Source organism: Larimichthys crocea, chromosome VIII, assembly GCF_000972845.2.
Source record: "Larimichthys crocea isolate SSNF chromosome VIII, L_crocea_2.0, whole genome shotgun sequence".
NCBI lineage: Eukaryota > Metazoa > Chordata > Actinopteri > Sciaenidae > Larimichthys > Larimichthys crocea.
In genome coordinates this window covers 30,984,280-31,010,178 of record NC_040018.1, presented here as the reverse complement: position 1 = coordinate 31,010,178, position 25,899 = coordinate 30,984,280, and the positions used below count along the sequence as shown (strand labels likewise).

Below are 25,899 nucleotides of genomic sequence, written 5' to 3'. Positions count from 1 at the left end.
TTTTCAGGGCTTCACATCCAGAATTCATCTTCTTCAAACACAAGAAACAAACAAATGATGAATAATACAGAAATCTAACACGTTCAGAGGAGGTTCATGCATTTCTCATTATGAACATTAATGTTTTAATTCGTCACTACAGGAAGCCGACTGTCACAGTTTGAGGTGTATCAGATAAAAATTAAACATGGTCTTAGGTATTGGTTGAAGATGCAGTCACAGTAAAGGGAGATATACTTTGTGACTTTGGGCTATACAAATAAAATCTGATTTGACAATGAGTTATGATCAGTATGCAACACTTTGCACCTTCTCTCTGAGTGTGTGTCTACAGTATGGTCTCACCACACAAGTCACTAAAGTGAGTGTGCAGTTTGCGGTGAAAGTCTCTGTGCATGTCATGAAGAGGTGGAGGTGGATGGAGGCAGTGCTGCTGCTGTGCGGAGCTGTATAAGCCAGACTCCTCGTAGTCTGACTCCACCTGGACGCTGACCTGGGGCTGGCGTGGAGGCTCACCGGGGACGAGGTCGGTCTGGGAGTTTGCAGGTGAGGGAGGGCAGGAGATCTTCAGGTGCAGAGTGATGCTGAGGAACAGGTCACACACATACAGCAATACTGTACACACACACACACAAGCTCAGAAATACACACTTAAAACATGGAACGTGTGTTTTATGACTGAAGGTGCAGCGTGTTGACAAAGAATAAGTTCTGGATCATCAACAGCCTCGTTCACCTTAAAACTTCAGCGAGGTTATGTCAGTAAAATCTACGAAATATCTTTGTGTTTCCGACTATCGGTCAGACTCAAAATTTGAAAAATAAGCTGATTTTTTTTCAACGTTCTGAATTTTAAACTTAGAATTCAGTTTTTTAAACTCAAATTTTTCTGACCTTTATCAAGCTTTTATTGGGCTACAGATCGGATTTGAACCCTGCACTACTGTGGAAAGATTCTCTACCAATTGAGCTATCCAACACCACAGGATGCTGACTCTTTTCCTCAAAATTCAGACTTTTTCCTAAAAATTTCGACTTTAAAATTCCGATTTTTTCCCTCAAAATTCTGACTTTTTTCCTCAAAATTCTGACTTTTTCGTCCAAATTTCGACTTCAAAATTCAGATTTTTTCCTCCAAATTTCGACTTTAAAATTCCGATTTTTTCCTCAAAATTCAGATTTTTTTCCTCAAAATTCTGACTTTTTCGTCCAAATTTCGACTTCAAAATTCAGATTTTTTCCTCAAATTTTTCTGACCTTTATCAAGCTTTTATTGGGCCACAGGTCGGATTTGAACCCTGCACTACTGTGGAAAGATTCTCTACCAATTGAGCTATCCAACACCACAGGATGCTGACTCTTTTCCTCAAAATTCAGACTTTTTCCTAAAAATTTCGACTTTAAAATTCCGATTTTTTCCCTCAAAATTCTGACTTTTTCGTCCAAATTTCGACTTTAAAATTGAGAATTTTTTCCTCAAAATTTCGACTTTAAAATTCAGTTTTTTTTCTCTCAAAATTCTGACTTTTCCCTCAAATTTCTGACCTTTATCAAGCTTTTATTGGGCTACAGATCGGATTTGAACCCTGCACTACTGTGGAAAGATTCTCTACCAATTGATTGATCCAACACCACAGAATGCTGACTCTTTTTTTCCTCAAAATTCTGACGTTTTTTTTCAGAAATCGGACTTTTCCCTCAAACTTTTGACTTTTTCTTCCTCAAAATTCTGATTCTGAATCCTAAACTGATCAAGATGCTTCATCGTAACTCCCTGAAGAGAAACAATGAAAAGATCTTCAAAGACATAAAACATATTTACAGCAGGCATCAGAATGAAGCTATAAAGTCTCAAAGTGTTCACAGTCAAAACGAGATCCATCCGAAACTGACGTCTGATTTATTGTTTCCCCACAGACACTGGTCTATAGAAAAGTGGCTATAATAACCTGCGTGGATATTTCAGGAACTACAGTGATTAAAATACAGAAACAGCAGGAGACTACAGGACGTGGAGTTTAGTTAAAGGACAGAGGTTTTCAAACTGTGAGGCACCTCAAAGAAAGGGACGACGCTGCAGGGGTCCTAAAAACAAGCAGGGACTTTAGAGCCTGAATAATTATGGCTAATTTGTATCATAACAGACATGATATACATGTTTTTAGAATCAGGGTGACTTACACTTCCAGACTCCGGGTCAGCAGCAACTATTTCACTGATTCTGGTGAAACTGGGTCATATTTTATGGAGGAAATGTTTTCATTAATGTAACGTCTATGGCAGAGAAGAAGACAGCAAAGAGGACGTTGATGGAGGAAGGCTGCTATGTCTTGTGTTGTTGACCTTGTTGATGTTTGGCTCTTTGCAGAGTTGTCGACTCGCTACTTTTTGATCATACATATGTAATCAGAATACAGATTTCTGCAGAAACGTGGGGAGGGTGCAGTTAGGATGTCGTCTGTCACAGTGTCGACTTTGAAAACCTCTGACCTAGAGTATGTACAAATGTCTCCGGCCCTCATGCACTGCATTGTACACAGTACTTTCTATGCAAGTGCTCTGAATGATGGCATACTGTACATGAAACGTCTAAAATCATCATCCAACATACAAATAAATACAAGCCGCTGAAAGCCGAGTGTTGTGCCTAAGTCGTGTTTGCTTGTCTGAAGGTGTTCCAGCCAGTGTTTGTGTCAGGTGAGCGAAGCAGGTCGCTGTAGGGCACGTGCAGTTTCAGCACACAGTACCTGCGGTCTAACTCAGTCTGATCGGACGTGACTGTCGAGTACGGGTTCGTCTCCTGTGGAGGAAACACACACATGAACAGAAACATACGGCGTGGACACACACACAGACACAAAGATGATGAAGATGAACAAAACCATCAGAAAACTGCTCGATCATTAAGTGAAGTAAATACAGTGGAACAGACTCTAAGACAGGGAAACATACTATATACTGTGCTATAAAATATATCAGAAATCATCTTATCTATACTATTATATTCACATTTCTATAGTTTATATTGTGAATTTACTCTAGCGTGTAAGTTGGGAACCATAAATGTAGTCTGCAAACAGAAATAATGCTCAGAGGAGTTTAGAAAGTCTCAGAAAGTGTCTCTGAGCCAAAGTAACGTTATCAGGCTTTGAAAGAACATCTTGAACCAAGAACCTGATCCAAAGTCCTGAATCAGGCCGCATGGTGCTGATAACGGCGGCCAGAAATCCACCTCCAGAAAACGACTAATATGGCAAAAAAAGTCAATCAAGAAATCCAAAAATGGACGAACTGAAGTGAAAAACACTGACACAAGTTTTTGAGAATTAATAAACTCTTATTATTATTTGAATCTTTTAATCTAACCACAGAGAGGTAGGTGGAGTACTCACACTCAGAGGTTTGGTTCGGGGTCGGGGGGTTGACGTGGACAGGGACCGGCTCTATCGCCTCCATGGCAATCTTCACCGGAGGAGGGGCGGAGCTGCCGGGCTGAGCGACACAAACAGGAAGCAGTCGGCATGCGGGACAAACTGGAATCTCAGAGCACGAGACTCGACACGTTCTATATTTTTGTCATATATCGTCATGATCTGTGCTTCAGAGCTCCAAAACATCCAAAATGTGGATCGACCACCGCTGAATAATCCCTAACCTGTTTGTTTGTGACACATTTTAAAGAGTTTCTCATCTGACTCTGAATTAAAAGTTGGTTTTGACCTGTCGCGAGTCGATTGCTGAACAGTGGAAAGATTATTGAAGTTTTATTTAGTTTCTGTCGAGCTTGAAGGCTGGAGGCTGCAGCTTGTGACTTCATTGCTCGTCTCTGTAACTTTTAGTCGTTTTTGGCGACAGCTTTGGAGTTTATCCAAAATTGTGAAAGCGTTTTTGTTCACATTTGTAACAATCTTTCTTCTGAAATAAAGTTGGGAGTGTGTTTTGTCTCAGCTTCAGGTGCCATGAAGGGAATCAAACAGACTTTATGATGCATTTCACTGATGATATAGTCACTGAGTTAGTTTGACTTTCTGGCGTGACGACAGATTTGTTGACAAAAATATAGATTAGCACGAGTGTCATCCTCCAGTGGAGCATCTTTAGGTTAACACAGATGCTGACAGCTGTTTCTAAAGTGTTGGAACGCAGCCGGACAGGCGGACAGATGCACTAAGAGGAGGACGGACACACAGAAAGACTGTAGTAAGTGTGGTACAGTGCCTTTTCAGCAACACTGTTGGGACAGAGAGGAGAAACACACAGTATTAGTCAGAGAAACGACACACACACAACACATGGAGCGACACACACACAGTTTGGACATCACGGTATCTGTGTGTGTGTGTGTGTGTGTGTGTGTGTGTGTGTGTGTGCGGTTCCCTCACCTCCTCGTCGCTCTCCGGCTCCGCCGCCTTCTTCTCCTTCTTCTTCTTCTTGTCGTCCTCCTTCTTCTTCTTGTCTTTGTCCGGCAGGATGTCGTCCAGCCAGGCCAAGTCGTGTTGGGAGAACACCAGATCCAGAAGCTTCCGGACGACCATCAGACCCAGAATCTACACACAGTGAATGATCAGAATAATCTGTGGAGCAGCACGCAGCCTTTATTAACGTGATGAATGCCTCATATCAGGAGAACATCACGTCTTCTCCCCTAAATAGTCATTTCACTAAATACCAGAGATGTATAAAGTACTGCAGTAAAGGAGTGGAGTAGAAGTACAAGTGCTATATCAAAAAACTGACTTGAGTAGAAGTTGAAGTGTTCTTTAAACACCGTACTTAAGTAAAAGTACTAAAGTATTCAAAATGTTTTGTACTTAAGCAAGTAGAAGTATGTAAAAAAAATGCTACTTAAGTACTGAAAGTAAAAGTACAAGTAAAAGTACAAGTACAAGTACTGTTGTTTATATTATTTCAAATATTTATTAAGGCACAACTTCTAATGTTACAGTGTTACAATGTAGAGTTCTGTGATTTCCCATGGTCTGTGAATGCGTCTGAATGAATTCGAGAGCGAGGGGGCGGGGCAGCAGGTGAGAGAGAGCGCACCTGGGTGAGTCAGGTGTATGACGTACGGCGCACGAGCGAGGTTGATGCCTCGTAATTCATCACGTGTCCAGCTGGACGCTACAATAGTAACGAGTAACGATTCAGCACATGAAAAATGTATCGGAGTAAAAGTATTAAATTCATCAAAAATATGTAGTGCAGTAAAAGTAGAAGTTGGGGAAAAAAATAATACTCCAAAAAAGTACAGATACTGCATTTTAGTACTTAAGTACAGTACTTAAGTAGTTCCACTTCGTTACTATACATCTCTGATAAATACTGACCAATGAGAGCAGAGAGGGAAGCTTTATTCTAAGACAGTTCCTCCCATTGATTGCTGAGTCCTAAAACCTGGAGATGAATATGTTTGCACTTCAGGTTCCCTCGTCTTCAAGTGTTGAAGTCGATCATTGATTTTTGAGTTTTTGGTTTGACGTCTGAAATAAAGTCTGAGAGATTCTCACGACACAAAATGCGCCAGCTAATACTCCACCTGTTAGATAACGTTAAAGATAATAAGAATTAAAGATAATGTACAGAGGATTTCAGGGACGAATGCTGATGGGGAGCGGAGCTGGTGTCATGCCAGAATAGGAGCTGGGCAAGCGGGCAATGTAACTGTGCTCAGCAGCCTCTACGGACGTAATCTGGTGTCTGGCAGGATCACTTGAAATGTTCAGGTGCATAACAAATAACCACAAACTGAAGGACGCTCACCATGACTGGGAAGATGATGGCGAGGAAGGTGGACTTGAGGATCCAGAGGACGGCCAAACACGTGATCTGGACGAGGGTGAAGAGATGGACGCGTCTCAGAGGGACGTGACGCAGGAAGGAGAAGTCCGGCTGGTGTTTGGGTGGCATCAGATACAACTTGATCCGCTCCCAGAACTGGAACAGAAACACGTCCTCATTATTTCGATGTTCATGATTTGCGGACAGTAAACGTTGGATTCGTTGCTGTGATCTACCTGGATGCCACTCAGCGAGGCCACACCCATGTAAAGGAACACTCCATACAGGACCGGCATGGGGATGAACTGAATTAAAATACAACATTATATGAAATGAACAGGAGACATCTTCATCAAGCTTCCTTCTACATTCATCTGTGAACTCACCTGGAGAACAGGAGCGAGGAAAACTGAGAGTCCAGTCAGAACGAACACCAGGGTACCCGTCAACCTCTGCTCCCTGGAAAACCACAAAGTATTAAACGCACAAAGTGATAAAGAGTCACACGTTCAGAGTCGGGTCGGTCTTACCGGACTCCCAGGAACTGTGGCTGCTCTCCGGGGGCGCTCGACTCGCTCTCCATCTTCAGAGAGTCGATGTGAGCGATGGAGATCACGGTGGCCGCTACGTACCAGGGCAGACCCATGAAGGAGCACACGGCCATCAGCACACCCACCCAGAACAGGTCCAGGTGATAACCACAACCTTTCTGTAGTGACAGGAAGTGACACTCGTCAGAACAATTTAGATATTTACATTGAAAAGTTTCTGTAAATTTCCCAGAAACTTTCCACCCCTTTTGAAACCCTAAACACAAAGACAACCCTCCAGTGGCTCCGGCAGAAGAAAGAGAAGGTTCTGGAGCCATCACCATCATTCACCGTCACTTTGGGGAGCTCTCAAACGTGCAGTCCATGCTAGACAACCCAAAAATCTACAGAACCTGGAAGATTTTCCCAAGAAGAACAAGAACCAGACCTTCAGTTTGTTCTCCTTGCGGTTGACGATGACGGCGCTGATCTGCTGGTCCATGAAGATGAGGATGGTGACCAGGAGAGCCGGAATGGAGCTGGCCAGATACCACCACCAGGGGTTCTTACCGAACGGCATCACCAACCAGCCACGGTCCGAACGCGTGGGCTGATCACACACACACACACACACAGACACAATAATGAAATATAAATCTATAGAACAGAGCGACACGGTACTATCAGCAAAGTGTACTTCATGTAATGTATTTTTATTATTACACTTTACTGCTTTCAAATACTTTATAATACAGTTAGATAGTTTAGTCCAGTGGGTCACCAGATAAATCTGAGCGGTTGTGAGAGGAAAGAATTCAATCAAAGTCCTGAGAGACAAACTGAACTAGTGAAAAGTGAAAAGTGAATCTTTCCCTCTGAAATGTAAGAAAGAACCTCAAAGTTGCACAAAGCAGTACTCGAGTAAATGTACTTACTTCCCAGCACAGCTAGCATGCACAGAGAAACAGACACACATGCAGAGGAGCAGTCATATGTTTTAAAACCAGCGTCATACATGAACACGCACACGCTTCAGGCAGAAATCAAATACCTTGAATTCAGTTGGAACGATTAGTTTGGGTGTGTCTAAGCCCATCAACATATCCAGACCCACAAAGCACATGATTGACATGAAGATGGAAAAATCACTGATTAGCTTCCTCAGCTACACAAGACAGAGGGAGGACAGAGAAAGACGTGAAGACACGAGGAAGTGAAGACAGGAAAGAGAAGAAAGAATCGTTACATCGGTGAATCAACACAAAATCAAACGACTGATTCAAAAGAACAACTACGTCCTGTGGGGGAAGGAAGTGCATCCATGCAGTGAAGATGAGACTTTAGGGAGGCGTGGACCTTGATCTTAGTGGGCACGTGCAGTTTGGGGGTGTCGAGCTCCAGGAGACAGTCCAGTCCACAGAAGACCAGGATGGAAATGATGATGGCAAAATCACTGATGAGGCTACGGAGCTGGAATGCATTCAGGGGAGGGCAGAGGAGAGGACACTCATGTACAGGGATGGAGGACGGGGTGAAGCTGGGTCCAATCCGTTTACCTCCAACTAAAAGCTGATGATGTTTCCGTGCATATATTCAGTCACTTTAAAGGATGAAGACCGTGATGCTCTGTGTTCTTGACAAAGGTAGCAAGCCTTCTCCACTGCTAACCAAAGCAAAGTTACATTTATTCCTGAAAACTTCAGCGGCCTCATCCTTTAAAGTGAACGTTTTCATGCTTTGATAAATGTTCCTCAAGAATCCAACATTTCACATGCAGGAGAGACCAAAACAGCATGAAAGTCAATGCAAGCCTTCACATCTGTTCTTCTGTCTTACCTTCGTTGGGAAGTAGCGGCTGAACTTGAACTTCTTGAGAGACACAGTCATGGAGTAGGTGCCAAAGAAGAGGATGAAGGACATGAGGGCCAGGTCGGGGACATACTTACAGGATTTCCCCAGCAGCGTACCACCGTACTTCACGCAGTCTTTCTTACTCAGCTGACTCCAGTCCATGTCTGTCAAGTTAAACTACAGACACAGGAAGGGAGGAGGAGGAGGAGAGTAGAAGAAGAGAGGCAGAGAAGGGAAAACCGAAGGATGGATTCAGGAGTGGAGAAGACACAAAAGAGAGAAAAGACAAGCGATAACAAAAGAAAAGAGAACACAGCACATAGAAACAGGAGCCACAGTGCTCTGAATAAAAACTCATGTTAGGTTTGTATTTATCAAGCGTCTCAGAATCAATCCTAGAAATCTCTGAAAGTTAACGTTGAACTTCCTACACTGAGGGGAAAGAACATGACGTGACTTTTATAACATTCAGAGCCACAAAATATAAATGATTGCAATGTATTTTAGAGAGATGAGATGAGTACACCATTGTCTGTAACCGTTCAACCAACTAAATGATTGGTATTCATATCTGTACTTGAAGTATTGCTGTTTACACGACTTCTCTGGGTTACCACTTGCATGCCTTCTCATGTCGCTGCTATGCAGATGACACATCTGTCATCTTCCACCATCTCCAGCTGAACCAAACCAAACCTCCTATACACCATGACATCAACATCAAAACTGACTACCTTACCTTACCTTAGGGTAGGGTACCAGGGTAGTGAGAAACTGAGGAGTCACGATGAACATCTAACCTTCTCTGATCATGCGGCCTCGGTTGCCCGGTCATGCCGCTTCGCAATTTACAACGTAAAGTAAAATCAGGCCTTACCTGCCTTAACATGCTTCCCAACTTCTGATACAGGATATATATGAAAGTACAGATATTTACAGATTTTACTTGATATTTGTAAATTTATCCATACCGGATACTTGCTTCAGTTGAGTACTCGCTCAAACCTAGTATTGTAGTTTTCGTGTCTCACCACTTTATTTAGGTTAGGACACATCTTTAGCTCTCCTAAATATCAGCACAGATAAAAGTCATAGAAAGTTAATACAACACTTTTACTTTGTCTGGTGACAATCGGGCTCTGGGGGGCAACGCCCAATATCTTGGGCCTTCCAAGGTAACCGGAAAACGGATATTTGGGCCAAAACTTCCTCGACAGTCCGTTTAGCAACTTCAGAGGCGAGAAAGAATTCCAGCATCTCAGCTCTTGACACGGACCGCTGATCCCGCTGATCAACAAACGTGGTCAAAACTACTCAGACAACAAACCAGAACGCTTCCGATGTCAAAATCTTTGTCCCTAACCCTTTGTACATATTAGACCCAAAGAAAGTTACAATCTTTGGTCAGTTTGGTCAGTCAGGGCTGGGGTCAGAGATGAGATGCTTGATTAATACAAGTCAGATAACTTGGAGAACATTTACAGAACAAATAACTATAAATACAACTCAGTTCCTTTAGTGTTACCTTCACAAAGAGGAACAGAAGAGATCTACAGTATATCTTTTTGTCACTTACCAGCAGAGTCATGTTATCATCCGCGAGAGGAGCTGAAACATTGAAACCCAGCCCAGATGCTGAGGAGCAAAAACACAAAAGGGAAAACGAATGAATGATCATAGTAGTATGATGTCAGGCAAATCTGAGGAGGCAGATCAGCTGTTTGAGTTTTAAATTTGACTGCTCATTCAGTCAAAGAAAAACTCAAGATTTGAAACTGACTTTCCAGGAGGTTTAAACTTTTCAGAATGTAGAAGCTCACAGGTTTCACGGTATTCCTCTAATTACGTCACTTAAATGTTGTTTAAACGTTTTACCCAGGATCAACAGGTGAATACTCACTTTGTCAGAAAGCATCCAGAATGAGGCAGAAACAGACAGGACACACAGATCATCACAGAGTAAAGACCAAACATCTAATCACACTGAAAACAATTAACATAAAGTAGGATTCAAATGCATCCATAAAAGGAAGGTTAATCCAGAAAACTGTGGACAGATTAATTAACTATTTAATTCATCAAAACCACAAACTGCCATTGTTACATTTCAGTATCAAACAAACGAGACACAACATGTGTCGGTCAGTGAGTTTGATTGTTGAACTCTGGACTGAGCCAGGCTATGCTAAGCTAGGCTGAGATCAATCCACTTGTTTTGCTCAGAAGGAAAAATAATAAATGAATAAATGTTGAACTTTTCCTGCAAATATGGGAGCTAACATTTATGAACAACAACACAAGAAACATGGTAGTCAAACATGGACTTCATGGAAGAGGACCCACGGCATCTGTAGCTATAAAAGTCTCATTCTAAGTTAATGTTATGGGGTAGAGTCATTTCTTTTTTGCAGGATTACACGGTAATGAAAACATTGTTTTGTGTAATTTATACAATTTCTGCTATGTTGTGTAAATGCAGCCACCTGAAGCTGACACACTGGACCTTTAAAGCACCTTAAAACATGTAAAGAAAGAGATTTCAGATTTCGAGGCTCACCCTGGTCTGGCGGAACACAGTCACACCTATATGAAGTGATGTAGTCAGGTTTGAAGCCCCGGTTGACTGGGTAATACTTCCAGGCTCCTACCTGTTGAAAAACACACCAGGTTTACATTATGTTAACTTCTTCTTCTTCTTCTTCATCTATTCGTCCACTTCACGTGACAACACGTCACCCACCATCTTCTTAATAGCATCAGAGATGAATATGAAGGAGATGAGGCTGGAGAATCCCTCCTCTGTGAAGCGGGTCATGTACTTGATGATGTAGCTGGCGTCCGAGACGACCAGCAGGAAACACTGCAGACATGCGTGAAGGCCGATCCACAGACGGAGCTCCATGTAGTCGATACCGTTGCTCCTGTAAAGAAAACACCGTCACCTCTGATCTGAATATTCGTGTGCTGTTTGTTGCCTGTGTGCATCTTACTTGCTGAATTCATAAAGCAGTTTTTCAAAGATGAGGATGGGTCCAGTTGAGCTGAGGATGATGAGAGGTTGCCCACCGAACAAGCAGAAGACCGTCCCTGCTAAAGCAGTGCCGAGGAAACTCTCCATCACCCCCTTCGGGAAACAAAGAGATGTAGTCAGACAGTTTCTGGATCGGTTTCTGGATCGGTTCATGATGTTGCAGCTTCATTAAGACCTGGTAATTGTCGGTAGCATCCCCGAGGAGTCCTCCAAAGGTGATCGCATTGGTGATGCAGCCCAGGTAGATGAAGAGCACAGCAGAGATGGACTGGATATGGAAGCCGTCGTAGATGTCGCTACAATACCACGGGATCTTCCGTTTGATGTCCAACCACAGTCCACCTGCAAACCTATCGACAAACATTGTTAAAGAGGACAGAACCAGGATGCAACCGAACCCTGCGACGCAAGGTACAGTCCTCTCCGGTTCTCTCATACCTCCCAGTGAATTTCAGCTCCTCTCCAAGTTCATGAGGAGCCGGGAACTCTTCATCTTCTCCTCCAGCTGCTCCGCTGGCTGAACCGTTCATCTGACCCAGCTCGTTCAGGTTCAGCACCGACTTCCTGCGGTAAACAAGAAAACAGAGCAAGGCGTCAGGGGTATGACGAGTCGATGATTTCTGTCCCCCATTAACCACTTAGATACTAAATCATGTGAAAAGAAGGTCCAGGTTGACAAAAACCAAAGTGTACACGCCTCATTTCTGCTGATGGAACCTTCTTTGGAGGTTCGATGCGTATTTTTGGGTCCCATTCCCCCGGAGGCAGGACGATCACCTCATCCAGAAACTCATCAACGCCAGCAATCAGGTCGTCGCGGTCCCTGGCTTTGTAGGCGACATCACTGAACAGCTAGCAGGAAATAAAGACATAAATGTAATGTTTGTCTGAGTGTAGTCCATCAGGGCGGGACAGTGCCGGTCACTTACATCGTCCACCATGAGCGTAGCAATGGCTCTGCCAATCTCATTGTAGGACTTGGTTTTGCCGTGAGGACCCAGCAAGATGAAGAGAAACCTGTGAGAGCAGAAGGTTTACGAGGCTGATAAATGCACAGACTGGACAGAGACAGGGAGGGGAACATGAGAGACACTCACCTTGTTGGCACAGGAACCTCGGTGAGGCCTCCCAGAGTCGTGGCCTGAGCCAAACGTACAAAAGAGACGAAGGGTTTGTCCAGGAAATCCACCTCACCGATCAGGACGTTGGACGCTTCGGCGTCGCGAGGGATCTTCTTCATGAACTTATTTTTCAGCTGGTGGAGGAGAGGAGGAGAAATCACATGACCTTTCCCTTCAGCTTATGTCTGACATCGGGCTATAGAAAGTGACGACGAACCAAAGATAGATCCTTAAACATGGACAGCTTACACATTATTTCTGCCCTCATTAAAACTTAAAGATAAGATACGTGATGGGGTCAGTTTTGGGGACTACACGTGTTTTTAATTTAGTTTTTAGTGTTTTACAGACAGTGGCGCAGTGTCCCACTGACCACAAACGCACCACAAACTAACTGGGACAAAGCGTAGCAGGACCAGATCCGAAGCCAGAGCGAGGGCCAGAGTTAGTAACAGAGGCTACTTGGCTGTTGGTGTGGTACTTCGGCCTGAAGAGGGATGGCAGGACACTATTCCCGAGGCTGGAAGGTGTACCAGTCCACGATTGGAGCAGCAGGTATCAGGAAGCAAGACGCAGTACCAGGCGGGGACGAGGCGGAGGTACTCATGGTTTGTACCGTCGTAGATCCAGCTCTGCATCTCCTCAGTTCAGCAGGGACTCACAGAGAGTATGTGTGAAATATCTGCAGATGGTTACCAAAAATCTTTATTCTAACAGCAGCCGCCTGCCAGTTTACTTCACTGTGATGAGTAAGGATAAAATCCATCTCACAGTTTCTTTACAAGAGTTTCTACAGTGTCTTTGTTTTCCACACTGTGGGAGTAAAAACCTGGATTACATCACGTACAGTACAAAATCAAACAACACCACGCTGCGGCTTTTCCGTGTCCTCCTCCTCCTAACGAAGGAAGCACGTGGCAGTGGAGTGGTGGCTGCTTAGAATTAAAATCTCTCCATAATCTGTTAATGCTGCTTTCAGAGTCAATTCACCAACCGGTCCTGGTTCACTGTTTCCTAACTTCTTCTTGGTCCTGAGCAACCGTAAATAACAGCTGACATTTCAATAAAAATCACTCCAAGTTTTAGTCTCCACCTGCAGCCAGTTTAGACGTTTTATCTCCGTCTTATGGCGTCGTGTACTCTGACGTATGAGTGTGCACACTGGTCAGATCAAAGACAGCTCAGCCTCTGTGAACAAATACCTAAAGCACACTCTGTGGGGTCACATGCACGAGGCCATTTCTTACTTGCTTTCAAGTTACTGTCGAGACACACACAGCAAATAACTGCCAGCAGTGGAACAGAAACTCATGACTCATCGAGAGCCTCGAACAATGAAGCTCAGGAGAGGAAGAGGCTTAAAAACCTGCACACAAACACACAAAGTACAAACATGCATGCACACAACTTATCAAATTCCCACCTCAGCTGCCGGGCCGTGTGGATTACAGAGGGATTAGGTGGTGCTGACGATTCTCATAAAACAAGGCTCAACTTTCCATAAAAGACAAACACAGAAACACACTTTGAAACAGAGAACGCTCCGTGTGCGAGACTGAAATGATCCACGGTCATCATCCCGCAGGCGACCGATCATCTGATCACAAATCAATAACAACTCAGAGTGACAGCGAGTGTGTGGTCTGAGAGCTGAGGGCACACACGGAGCTTTCAGGTATTCTTCATGGTATTTCAGAGTTTCTGTGAGTGACTGGATCAGATGTTATTCACAACATATTTGCTGCGTTTCACCTCTGACTTCAGCTTCAGCCTGATGTTTGTGTCGGAGCTCACAGTGTGAGAACAGGGTCAGGGTCAGGCAGGTTCACGACTACGTGCACGGCTGCATACCACTAAGGATTAAGTGAAAATATGTCTACAGTATGTTGTCTGGCTGGACTGACCCTCTTTCTGTAAAGGCATAGTATGTATAGAAGTTGTTTCTACAAATGAAAACTTCATTTCCCATGAACCATAGTGTTTTTTTTACAGTGGCGTTCAACTCCAACTTCAACAGTTTGACCACTGAGCGCTTTAAATCAGCGAGCCTCGTCTCAGACAAAGCTTTTCTCGTTTACTCGTTAGTTCCTGATTGATTGAGCCATGATAAACTTCAGACGACACTAAACATATAAAGTGTCTGACCTGAAGTATTTATTAGTTTCTGACTCTGGGAAAGTTGGAAAACTGTAAAGATCTTTAACCAAAGATCAGTCATTACTGTTAAAAACACGTCAGTGTTCCTTCATCACCGTGAACACACTAATGATCAAATATAAACACACACTGTCCTGCTGCCACGAATCACTAACGAGAGCTTCAAATGTGGATTCATCCGCTGCTGAAAATAGTCCCAAACAACACACACACTGTACTACCAAACACTGCCAGCTTCAGTCCGAAGTCTGAACTCTTACCTGGTCGGTGCTCGGCGTGTCTGAAATGTCATTCATGCTTCGGCTCTGGGCGTGATCTGTGAATGAAAACTCATTTCATATTTCAAACACACAATATGTCACCATAAAAACAAACAAACACACACACACACACACACACACTCTGGAGGCTCAGTGGAGTTTCATCTGGAAACATCTGACACAAAGTTCATCCAGTCAAACAGAGAGAACAAAGTGTGCGCTCAAACTTCAGGGGATTATTTTTAATGACTCGTTTCTCTTTTTATTTCCCAAAGCAGATTTAGGAATAAATAAAATACCAAACAAACACACACACACACACACACACACACACACACTCCTTTCATAATCCTCTTTACTCAGAGATCCACACAAGAACAATTAGCAAAAGGTGAAACAATGGGAGCAAAATTTCAAACACACACACACACACACACACACACACGTTCTGCACATCTCAGGTGTTGGATCATGCAGCAGTCTGAAGGTGAAGCAGAAAGAAGAAGAAGCAGAGACGCTAAACGTTAAAATACTTCATCAGGAGTTCGACTCACGCAGGCGGCCGAGGCTGCTCGACTGCCGAGAGCGAAGGTCTTCTGTGGAGCGGTGGATCCCAGAAGCTGAACTAGTGCTACGATTCAGATTCCCCTGAGGACTACGGTCTGACAGAGCAGCAGCAGGAGAAGAAGAAGAAGAAGAAGAAGAAGAAGGAGAAGATGCCGAGCACAGAAGAGGTGATTTCACGAAGAAAGTAAAGGAAGCATTAAGGTGTAATTAGATTACTTTGGTACAAACGGGGCATGAGCTTACTTGCAGCAGCGTTGGAGGACTTTCCGATGTCTGCCAGCGAGCGGTGGATCGGTTTCTTGGTCTGGTGTCGGTGCTTCCTGAGCAACACGAAGCTGATCTTCTCCTTCAGGTCCGGAGGAACGAGGCCGTCGGCTATCTGCCGATCCACGATGTCATCTGGAGGAAACGTTCACAGCTCAGATGAACATCAGCACAGAGAAGCAAACCTGCCAATCTTCCCGATGTTCCTGGACATTTACTGAGAATTCATCACAACCTGATTCTGTCCCCGTACGACGTGGAAAAACTCCCAGGACTCTAAACCTGAACAACCATGGATGGAGGATTTGACTTCTTTGGGACAGTTATTTCAAAGAAACCCTGATAAGTTGTAGACATTTGGAATATAAAAAGGATCGCTGACGTAATTCAGGGAGTTTAATCTTTTATTTTGAAGTCTCAAGGTTGTATTGATTAAATGCAAAATGGTACTGGAAGTGACTTCCTGCCCTGTGGACTGGATTATGAAGAATAATTAATAATTATGGAGCTGACATTAAAATAAAAACAGCAGAAACTACAATCAGTTCATTTTAAATAGTTGAATCTTGCAAACAAACGTCTGGGTGTGCTGGTCGTCTTCTTCATGATGCATCAGATCTGTCTGTGTGATCTGAGGTCAGTCGTCTTCAGTAATGACTCAGTGCTCGTTATTTGTCCATGTCTGATGTTTTCTGACAGTTTGTATGAAGCACAAACTCATTTCAAGCGTCTGCATGTTGGTTTTTTGTCTCACCCACGATCTGCGGCAGCGAGTATCCGTCCAGGTCGAGCAGGATGCTTCCTGTCTGCAGGCAGGTCCTGAGCTCAAACAGGCTGTGGAGGGTCAGCGTGGACACGTGAGGCTTGCTCCATCTTTCTCCTCCCTCCTCCACCTTCTCCTCAAACTTCACCCACCTGCAGAGACAGACACGTTGGAATTCAGCCAGTGAAGTGTTGTAATTTGACGACCAGCAGGACGTTGTGATGTAATTTAAAGTTTTAATCACATGTAGTGTCACCGAGCACACCCATGACGCCTCCACCCTCTAAATCCTGAACTAATGAAAGCTCTGACACCTGTGTGTGTGTGTGTGTGTGTGTGTGTGTGTGTGTGTGTGTGTACCTTGCAGACTCCTTCCACTCTAACTCGCCGCCCTCGTGCTGCAGTGTGTCCATCTCGGTGAAGATTGTGGGTGTCGGCGTGCTGTCATCTTCTCCCAGGATGTGACGCAGCCGCTCTGCTGCAGGAGACACTGCACGTGGAGACATGGACATGTGGAGACATGGACATGTGAAGACATGGACACGTGGACACGTGGAGACATGGACACGTGGATCAGACACAAACATGCTGATCTGGAATCGTGCAAATCATTTTATGAGATGTAGAACAACAAAAACTGACTTTCTTCTAAGCACCACCCTCAGGACAAGTCTTTACTTTACTCCACCCTTTAGCTTCAGACTGAAACATCTCAGCATGTCTGGATAACATGAACTCTGGTGATGTTCTGAATCAAAGTTCTGTTCCATACTTTGATTTATTCCTGCAGACTGTCTCAGTTTCACATTAAGTGCGTTGTTAGTTCTTAAAACACATTTTTATAGACCTGCTTTTATGTGATGTTTGTCTTTTTAACTTTTAATTGATTTCTCTGTTTTATTTCATTTTATTTTAGTTATGTGGTCATGCATTTCATCTGAATTGCTTTTTATCGTCTCCTAAACGTTGTTGGTTCTTCTTATTTTAGAGTATTTTGTTCATGCTTGTCTGTCAAAGCTGTTTTTAAAGGTGCTATATAAATAAAGGTATTATTATTATTATTATTATTATTGAGTGACAGTAAATGTATGTACATGTATAATACGAGCTTACCTCAGTGAATCGATGTAGAGGTTTTGTAACGTCCACTCAAACATAATGTCTCTGTAATGAATGTAAATGAACCGATGCACGTTTCAGTTGGATGATACGACGACCCTGGAGAATTATTTTCATCAGCCACATCTGATTGAATTTCTTCTTTAACGAGCCAACACGAGCTCTGATCTCTGATTAACCGACACCTTTTTCTAACTTTAGCCCGAGCAGATCAATCCCCATTAACATCGAGCCTGGAGGCGCTGTACTGTGTGTGTGTGTGTGTGTGTGTGTGTGTGTGTGTGTGTGACACAGTCTCAATCAACATGTACAGGAAGCATTATGTAATCAGTTACTGTTTCCATGTTTGTCTCTGTCACGTTCGGACCTCTGCTTATGTTCGTTTGTGGATTTATGTGAGTCTGATCTCAGATCAGCTGATGTAATCCCACAAAGGGGGACGATTCCTGGACCTGAGTGTACTCTGAAACGGACACGCGACACTTATGATAAAAAGTATTTAAAGTAATCTGTTACAATCTGTCCTGAAGTCCATCACTGCACTGAGGCTTCAGGGTTTTATTACTGAACAGTGACAGAATAAAGAATAGACAGCGTGTCCTTCAGGTGAACCGGAGGTGGGCTCAGTGACGACACCCACCTGTCAATCAAAGTGTCCACGCTCTTAATCCTGCATAACTTTAAGCCTTAATATAATGTGAACAGGTGAGTTGTCTATAAATTCACCCTCAGTACAGTTGTCATGAACGGGGAAATTAGCTACAGAGACCAAAACTGTTTTTTGTACCAGGCTGTAAACATGTTTATTTCTGCTGTGAAGTTGGACATTTGGACATGGGGACTTATGGAGACTGACTCACTTCTGGAGCCAGCCTCAGGTGGACGATAGAGGAACTGCAGTTTGTGGCTTCACTTCACAGATACAGAGGTTGCTGCTTGGGTTTCCTCAGGAGGTACTACACTACACTGAGCTGGTGTCATGCTAGAACAGGAGCTGGGCTGACTGCTGCTGGACTAGTCAGTGATATCAGCTGCTGCTGGGGACCTGGATGATGATTGGCTGTCAGCAAAGTTGCAGTTTTTGATCAGAAGTAATGTAACCAGAACAAATACTCGAGTACAGCTGAACATATGGGGATTACACTCATCACAACAAATACCAACTTCCACCAACTTCACTACAACACAGCGTCACTCTCCTCTTTTCTTATGCCGCCTTTACCTATTTGGGATCCAGGTAGGGTCCAGCGGGAGGCCATGATCGAGGGAAAAGACGCCCCAGGGTCCTGCATGCTTACCGGATCGTCCAACCAGAGACCGTGAGACGCAGAGGTGACTGGAAACAGATCCTCAGATCCTCGAGGTAATAAAAAGAGGCTGCTCCTCAGCTCTCCACCATGAGTGATGACACACTCTCACTCCTCCTCACATGCGTCCTTTCCTGCTCGCTTCAACGCCGACTTCTCTGAGTTCTGCTGTTTCGATTAGTCATGTATGATCTGGGGTGAAGTCGGTCTTCAGTTCTCAGACCCGAGCTGAGGCAGAAATCCACTGAAATCTCCAAAGCAGCAAAGAGCCAGAGGCTTTAAGAGGGTGGACACACACCACAGGGCCCTGTAGTACTCTCCTCCCAGACCAGTCCATGCACACACACACACACACACACACACACACACACACACACCCAACAAAACAACCAACAAAACTTCTGCTTCCTCTCTCTGACGACCCGACAGTCCTGCATCAGAAGTATCCACCTCAGGCTTCAGGTGTTTGGTGTAATTATTTGGTATGAATCCAGAGTGGAATAAAAAATACCACACACACACACACACACACACACACACAGCTTGGAGTTCCTCAGCTCTAATCAGCTTACAGGCTTCAGACTCGGCGGCCCCCGTGGGACCAAACTGCAAAACATTCATCACATCCATGCATGCACCAGCAACCTCCACCTCATCACGCAGTCCTAACGCAGCCAGCTCCACCTGACACCACACACACACACACACACACACACACACACAGCTGCCTGTCACGCCTCCTCTCAAACACCAAACTGGCTCCATTTTGAACTCAAGCTGGAAATTCATTTGGCTTCAACGTTTCTTAACGAGGCTGCAGCTGGACGGAGGCACAGCGTGCTAACGAGCTGACGGTGGTAATGATAACATGCTGATGTGTCCAAGTTCACCCTGAGCTGATTAGCAGCAAACACACAACACAGCTGAGGCTGATGGGAGTTAAAGGAGCAATGTGTGGCTTTGCTTGTGACACCTAGTGGTTCGAATCTGGTACTGCAGTCTGAATCAAAACAGTCGTCCAACGTTTTGGCAACTTTTGAGATGAAAATCTGTGAATTTAGCCCCGTGTGTGAAACACATGTGTGTATATGTGTGTGTATGTGTGTATATATGTGTATATGTGTGTGTTTTATTAGTGTCTGACCTGACAGGTCGGGGTCATTGTGCTCGTGAAACTCTGAACTTCCCTCGTCGTCGTCGTCGTCGTAGCGCTCGTCTCTGTCGTGGTACGATCCCCGGTGCGAGTGCTCGCGGTGTGTGTGGTGGTCGTAGTGCGAGCGTCGCGCGTCCCGGTCGGCGTCGTTGACGTAGGAGCGATGTCGGCGTCTTTTCCGTCTGTGGGAAACCGGAACGCCGATGTAGACCTGCTGGGCCTCTGAGGGAACAGACAGAGTTATATTTACGAAGGTAAAAGATATGGAAGTGAAACTCAACAAAAATACCTTAACGAGGAAATGTTTGACAGGAAATCAGTGGATTTACAGTCGGGCTAATGATTTCTGTCCTTTAATCTGTTTATTTGTCAGAAGATGGTTTAAGATGTTGATCAGTCCAATGTGAAGTCCTCAGACATCAAAATATTCAGTGCAGTGTCACAGAAGAGCAAAGAAACCAGAAAATATTAATTCAGAATGAATCAGAGTTAGTAACAGTTGGTGATTAATCTAATAATTGATTAATCGACTAATCATTGCAGCTCTAATTCACAGTCAGATGAGGCGATCAATGCCGCGTCTGTACAGTAAGCTGAGCCTGAGGCTGCGCTCAGACCGGATGCTGACTTGTTTGTTTGTGTTGAATGTTTCCGCTGTGAAACAATCAGGAAACTTTTGATTTCTCTGATTGACGATTTTATCGAGGCCGGCGCTCGCTCGCTCTCATTCACCGTCAACGTCGCTCACCCACAATTACAAACCAAATGAAACTCCTCGAGGTGACAGATCTGATCTGTTTCTCTTAAATCAGGTTTAAGGGTTTCATGTCAGCTGTTGCACTTTTGTGGTTTTTCTCACCGTCGTCATCGTCGTAGCGCCTGTGGCCTCGGCTTCTCCCTCGCTGCCAATCATGATGATCCATCCTGAAACAGAACAGGTTGTTTACTGACGCTCTCTTTGACTGTCCATCAGCTGACACACACATTACACACACTTTACACACACTTTACACACACTTTGCTGTGTCTGTGCGGTCAGGGAAGCCTCCTGACTCTGAACTGTAGCACGTGGCAACGTCAACCTCAGATCGATGCATGACGAGAGGAAAACTCGATGGAAAAGCTTCAGGAGCAGACTGCAGCTCAAAACATGGAAACCAGGAGAACGATCTGATGTCACTGATAAAACCAGTCTTGGAGACTGACGAACTTTATCTGAAGTTGCAGATTAGTTGTATATAAACAGAGACATGACATCATCAGTATGACTCCTCCTCCTCTTCGTCCTCTGCACATTTCAGACCGGAGAAGTTTGTTTGTAGGCTCACAGCTGATCTGGGGGAGTTTTCTAGGCTGATCAATAGATGTCATTTCTGATTGGTTACTAGTCCCTGAAGCCTGATCACTGACTGTGAAGGACGGTCACACGAGAGCTACACACACACACACACACACACACACACACACACACACACATGTGGATTAATGAGTTTGAGTTAAACCTTCCCTGCATGTCAGACCAACATGTCGACTCAAAACTGTTTGAGCAGAGAAGGAATTGTCGCCATGGTGACGAGGTGACCCTGGTCATTCATCAGCTGGTGGTCTGTAGTTCCCAAACGTCCAACATGATACATATGAAACATTATAAATGTTCTTCTTCTGCTGTGTCGCCTCTCTGCGCAGCCACAAGCAAACTTCACTCGACATCAAAAAAGGGAACGAGGAATCGATCTTAGTCCGGAGATTGTTTTGGGAAGAGGCCAACGTCCTCCAGCCGATGAAACGTTAAAGAGACCAAACTGTCTCATCTGATGAAGCAACAATCACATAAAAACCAAAGAAGAAGCTGAGACTGAATCATTTAACATCTCATGTCAACACGTTATTTAAACATCAGGGAGCTTTTTTTGCAGAATCTATTTAAGATAGAGTCGTAGACTCGTATCAGACAAACAGGTGGAATAAAAAGTTCATTCATGTGATGTGGAATCATTTCATTTGTCACTAATTGATGTGATGAACCCTGAAATGATTCCAAACCACTGACAGAATCAAATGAATAAACTTTGACGTGGTTTGATTTCTGCTCGGTCCATCCTGACGTTCAGAGACTCACGCACAAACATTCTCATAGATCAGACATCAAAACGAGAAATCACAAACAGACGGCGACGTTGGAAATGTTTGACTCACCTGATGTGAAAGATGAAGCAGAGAAGACTCTGAAATCTGTTTTATGAAGCCAAAGTCACGAACAAACAGAAGAACTCTGACGGCGTCCAACAAACAAACTGCTCTCAGCGACTCAGCCTGAGTATTGAACACCAGACAAGGCTGGACTGTCACTGTGTGTGTGTGTGTGTGTGTGTGTGTGTGTGTGTGTGTGTGTGTGTGTGTGTGTGTGTGTGTGTGTGTGTGTGTGTGTGTGTGTGTGTGCAGAGCGTTCATTCACATTTTCTCACATTATATTCAAAACACACTGAGGAGTACAGCACATACTTACAGGTACCAGTTTGAGATATTTGAACTTTGCTTCAGTATTTTCAAGTTCAAGTCAGTTTTATTGTCAGTTTCTAGTGAAAAATATAAAATAAAATATACAAATCTAAAAATCTAAAAATCTATACAAGCTAAAGAAATCCATGTGGCAATGTAATAGCATGTAAGTTAAATTAAAATATCAGTATAAATATAAATATAAATATATGTATGGCTATATGGCAGTATGGACAGTATTTACAGTATTTATAGTATTTACAGTATACACAGTGAGGTATATCAAGAATACAGAAATATGTTGCTGTGCAGTGCAAAGTTTATACTTCTGTTTACGTCCACTGCATTTCATTTCACAGCTTTAGTTCAAACTGTATTCACACATTCAGGCCAACCAACGTTTTAGTCACTGATATTTGAAGGAATTTGAAGTTGTATTACAGTGAACAAGCTTTTTTAATGTGTGTGTGTGTGTGTGTGTGTGTGTGTGTGTGTGTGTGTGTGTGTGTGTGTGTTTATTTACTTCGGTTCAGTTTTATCTTACCTGAAGTCATCTCAGGACACGTCTTTGTCTTCATCGTCTCTGAAACCGTCTCCTGTCTGTGTGGACGTCAGGCTGAAAGAACAATATTTAAATATTACTAATGCAACAAATATTAAGAATCCATTTATTGTGTCGTGCATGTTTTTACTGTTTCCCTGTTTGTTAAACATTCAGTTTGTGATGGTGAGTCCTCCGTGGTGTGTGACGGCACAGAGGAACGTTCAGAGTTGTTGACTTCAGCATCCATCACACGGATCAAACACTCTGATCCACGTTCACGTCCTCACCACAGGGTGGAGCCGTGCTGGACGTGAGCCACATCAACTCTCGACCACTTTACAGAACCCGACCTGAGCTGTGGCAGAACCGGCTCTGAAAAGCCTTCACGTACACGGAGGAGTAGACGGCTGCAGGTTGCAGGTTGCTGGTAATCCTCTTATCGGTCCACAGAATAAATTAGAATCACTGAGTGTGACGACCTGAGAGGAAACAATTAAAGCCGAGTGTGCAAACAGGTCCAGTGATGCAGAAACTCGAGGAGTGTAAGTATGAAGTTATATATATATAAACACACTCTGCTGTGACAATATGACGTATGTGTAACTATCTGTTATTATGAAATCAATAAAATTACTATAAATCAGTAATCAGAGTATATTTATGGAGGGGACAGGAAAAGACGAGAACTGCTTGATCAGAACCGCCTCGGCTCTCACCCTGCCCTGGTCTTGGTCTTGATCTTGTCTCTGACTCACCTTCTCCTGGTCTAGACACACTCGGATCTTGATCTTGACTTGATCTAGACCCACTCTGGTCTTGGTCTTGACTTGATCTAGACCAACTCTGGTCTTGGTCTTGTCTTGATCTAGACCCCTCAAAGTCTTGGTCTTGGTCTTGTCTTGATCTAGACCCACTCTGGTCTTGGTCTTGACTTGGTCTCAACCCCTCAAAGTCTTGGTCTTGGTCTTGTCTGTGTCTCACCCTCTCCTGGTCTTGGTCTTGACTTGATCTAGACTCACTCTGGTCTTGGTCTTGACTTGGTCTCAACCCCTCAAAGTCTTGGTCTTGGTCTTGTCTCTGTCTCACCATGCCCTGGTCTTAGTCTTGACTTGATCTAGACCCACTCTGGTCTTGATCTTGACTTGATCTAGACCCACTCGGATCTTGGTCTTGACTTGATCTAGACTGACTCTGGTCTTGGTCTTGACTTGGTCTCAACCCCTCAAAGTCTTGGTCCTGGTCTTGTCTCTGTCTCACCCTGCCTTGGTCTTGGTCTTGTCTCTGTCTCACCCGCTCCTGGTCTTGGTCTTGACTTGATCTAGACCCACTCTGGTCTTGGTCTTGTCTTGATATAGACCCCTCAAAGTCTTGGTCTTGTCTCTGTCTCACCCTCTCCTGGTCTTGGTCTTCTCTTGATCTAGACCCACTCTGGTCCTGGTCTTGGATGGCTGGATGGTTAGTAACTCTTTCCTCTTTGCTCTGCCATACTGAAGTGTTGATCCTGTGTGGAACAGCTGCCACACTGAGCGCGCTCTGAACAAACGGCCTCTGTAACTGGCTTCATGCATATTTAATGAGTTCATGGTGTCAGGAACGAGCTCCTGTGTTCCGGACTCGTCCCCTCCGGGTATCGCTTCATCACCTCTGTGTTCTGCTGTCGTCTCTCTTCAATGGGAGCTCTTTAAATGAACACAGTGACGAGCGACGCTTCATTTCTGCCGCAGCGCTTAATGAATTAATGAATCGTCCAATTTGCATATCAGATAGATACGGCGCTACGCTTTGTTTGAAGAGACTCCGGTGGAATAATCGAATGTGACCGTGTCAATCTGACAAACTCAGTTTTTCATATCTGATGTGGAGCGAGGAGTGAATCCTCGGGGCCAAGGAAGCTGAGTGCATTCAGTCTTGGTCTTGGTCTCAACCCCTCAAAGTCTTAGTCTTGTCTCAGTCTTGATATACTCTGGTATTGGTCTTTACTCGGCCTTGCCCTGCCTTGGTCTTGGTTTTGTCTTGGTCTAGATTCACTCTGGTCTTAGTCTTGACTTGGTATCAGTGACGTCACTAGGTTTAAGAAACTGGGGTGACTTAGCCCATAGAGGAGAAAAGTTATTGCGCGCTATGCGTGCGCTGAAAATTTTTTCAGAGCACCAATTAAAGCTTTGTCAATCAATTGATTAATCTAAGACGATGACGCCTCCATACACCTTCAGCTGCTTTACCAGCTAAACAACACCAGTTAAATTGTGCTAAAATACAAATAAAAACAATTGCAGGTGCCATACATACCTGCACAAAATGAAGAGGGCAAGTGTTTCATAACTCATCATCATGGAAACATTATACAGGAGAAGACTGTTCTCTAACCACCACCCTAGACTTACCAACATCTTCATAAACCAGGCCATCACGATGGTTAACTCCCCTGCCCCTCTTTCACCCATCCTATTTTCCCCTCCACCTGCCAGAAAACTAGAAATCTGCACCAATGTGGAGCCATTAAACCAGGAATGAAAACTATGTCTTGCCCATAGCGGGAATGGTTAACAGAAGTCATCTCAACTAGCTAGCAGCAGCTAGGAACTTTCAGAGCTGGCCAGCTGGGATTCAAACACGGAACATTTTGGTTTATTAATTACATGGAACTTTTCTGCTGTTAGCTAAGTGTTACTACCAGCAGTGATGAATGCTTACTTTCTTGAAAAAGGCTCTAATGTCCATCCTTCACCCATGCGTTCGCGCTCTGCTCTTGCCGCTGTGAGGTTCGGCTCTGTGTACTTCAGAGGTAAACACGCAAGCGGCAGTGAGCAGGGTCGCATGGAAAACATGGACTGGAATTTCAGTGATGTGGGCGTTCTCTATATGAAAAAGTGGAATGGATTGTATAATGACGCACTGAAGGGGCTCTCTCTACCGTACCCGATGAAATGAGATTTATGATCATATTTAAGTGAA

General features: G+C 44.1%; 1 protein-coding gene across 7 annotated transcripts; it reads right to left on the bottom strand.

Annotated features, from left to right (window-relative positions):
- slc4a5b (solute carrier family 4 member 5b) lies at positions 1–25,662 on the bottom strand. 7 transcript variants are annotated; one of them, XR_003462752.1, is made up of 30 exons: positions 25,639–25,662; positions 22,945–23,016; positions 20,761–20,825; positions 19,893–20,123; positions 16,683–16,812; positions 16,314–16,474; positions 15,539–15,694; positions 15,283–15,390; positions 14,729–14,784; positions 12,288–12,445; positions 12,120–12,207; positions 11,888–12,042; positions 11,629–11,754; positions 11,366–11,540; positions 11,150–11,283; positions 10,900–11,080; positions 10,717–10,807; positions 9,736–9,794; positions 8,145–8,336; positions 7,665–7,778; positions 7,360–7,473; positions 6,757–6,918; positions 6,309–6,487; positions 6,165–6,237; positions 6,015–6,083; positions 5,761–5,934; positions 4,383–4,547; positions 3,393–3,492; positions 2,748–2,800; positions 1–584 (listed from the first exon to the last, which is right to left on the bottom strand). XR_003462752.1 is itself a non-coding variant. In XM_027281511.1 (28 exons), coding segments are annotated over exons 1-28 (3,498 nt in total). In that variant the 5' UTR covers positions 20,999–21,035; the 3' UTR covers positions 1,535–2,798. The 7 variants fall into 7 exon arrangements, 1 of the variants encoding a protein (XP_027137312.1); XR_003462750.1 differs by lacking the exons at positions 22,945–23,016; positions 25,639–25,662 and adding an exon at positions 20,919–21,035; XR_003462751.1 differs by lacking the exons at positions 9,736–9,794; positions 22,945–23,016; positions 25,639–25,662 and adding an exon at positions 20,919–21,035 and having other exon boundaries at positions 8,145–8,323.
- Positions 25,663–25,899: the final 237 nt, after the last annotated feature.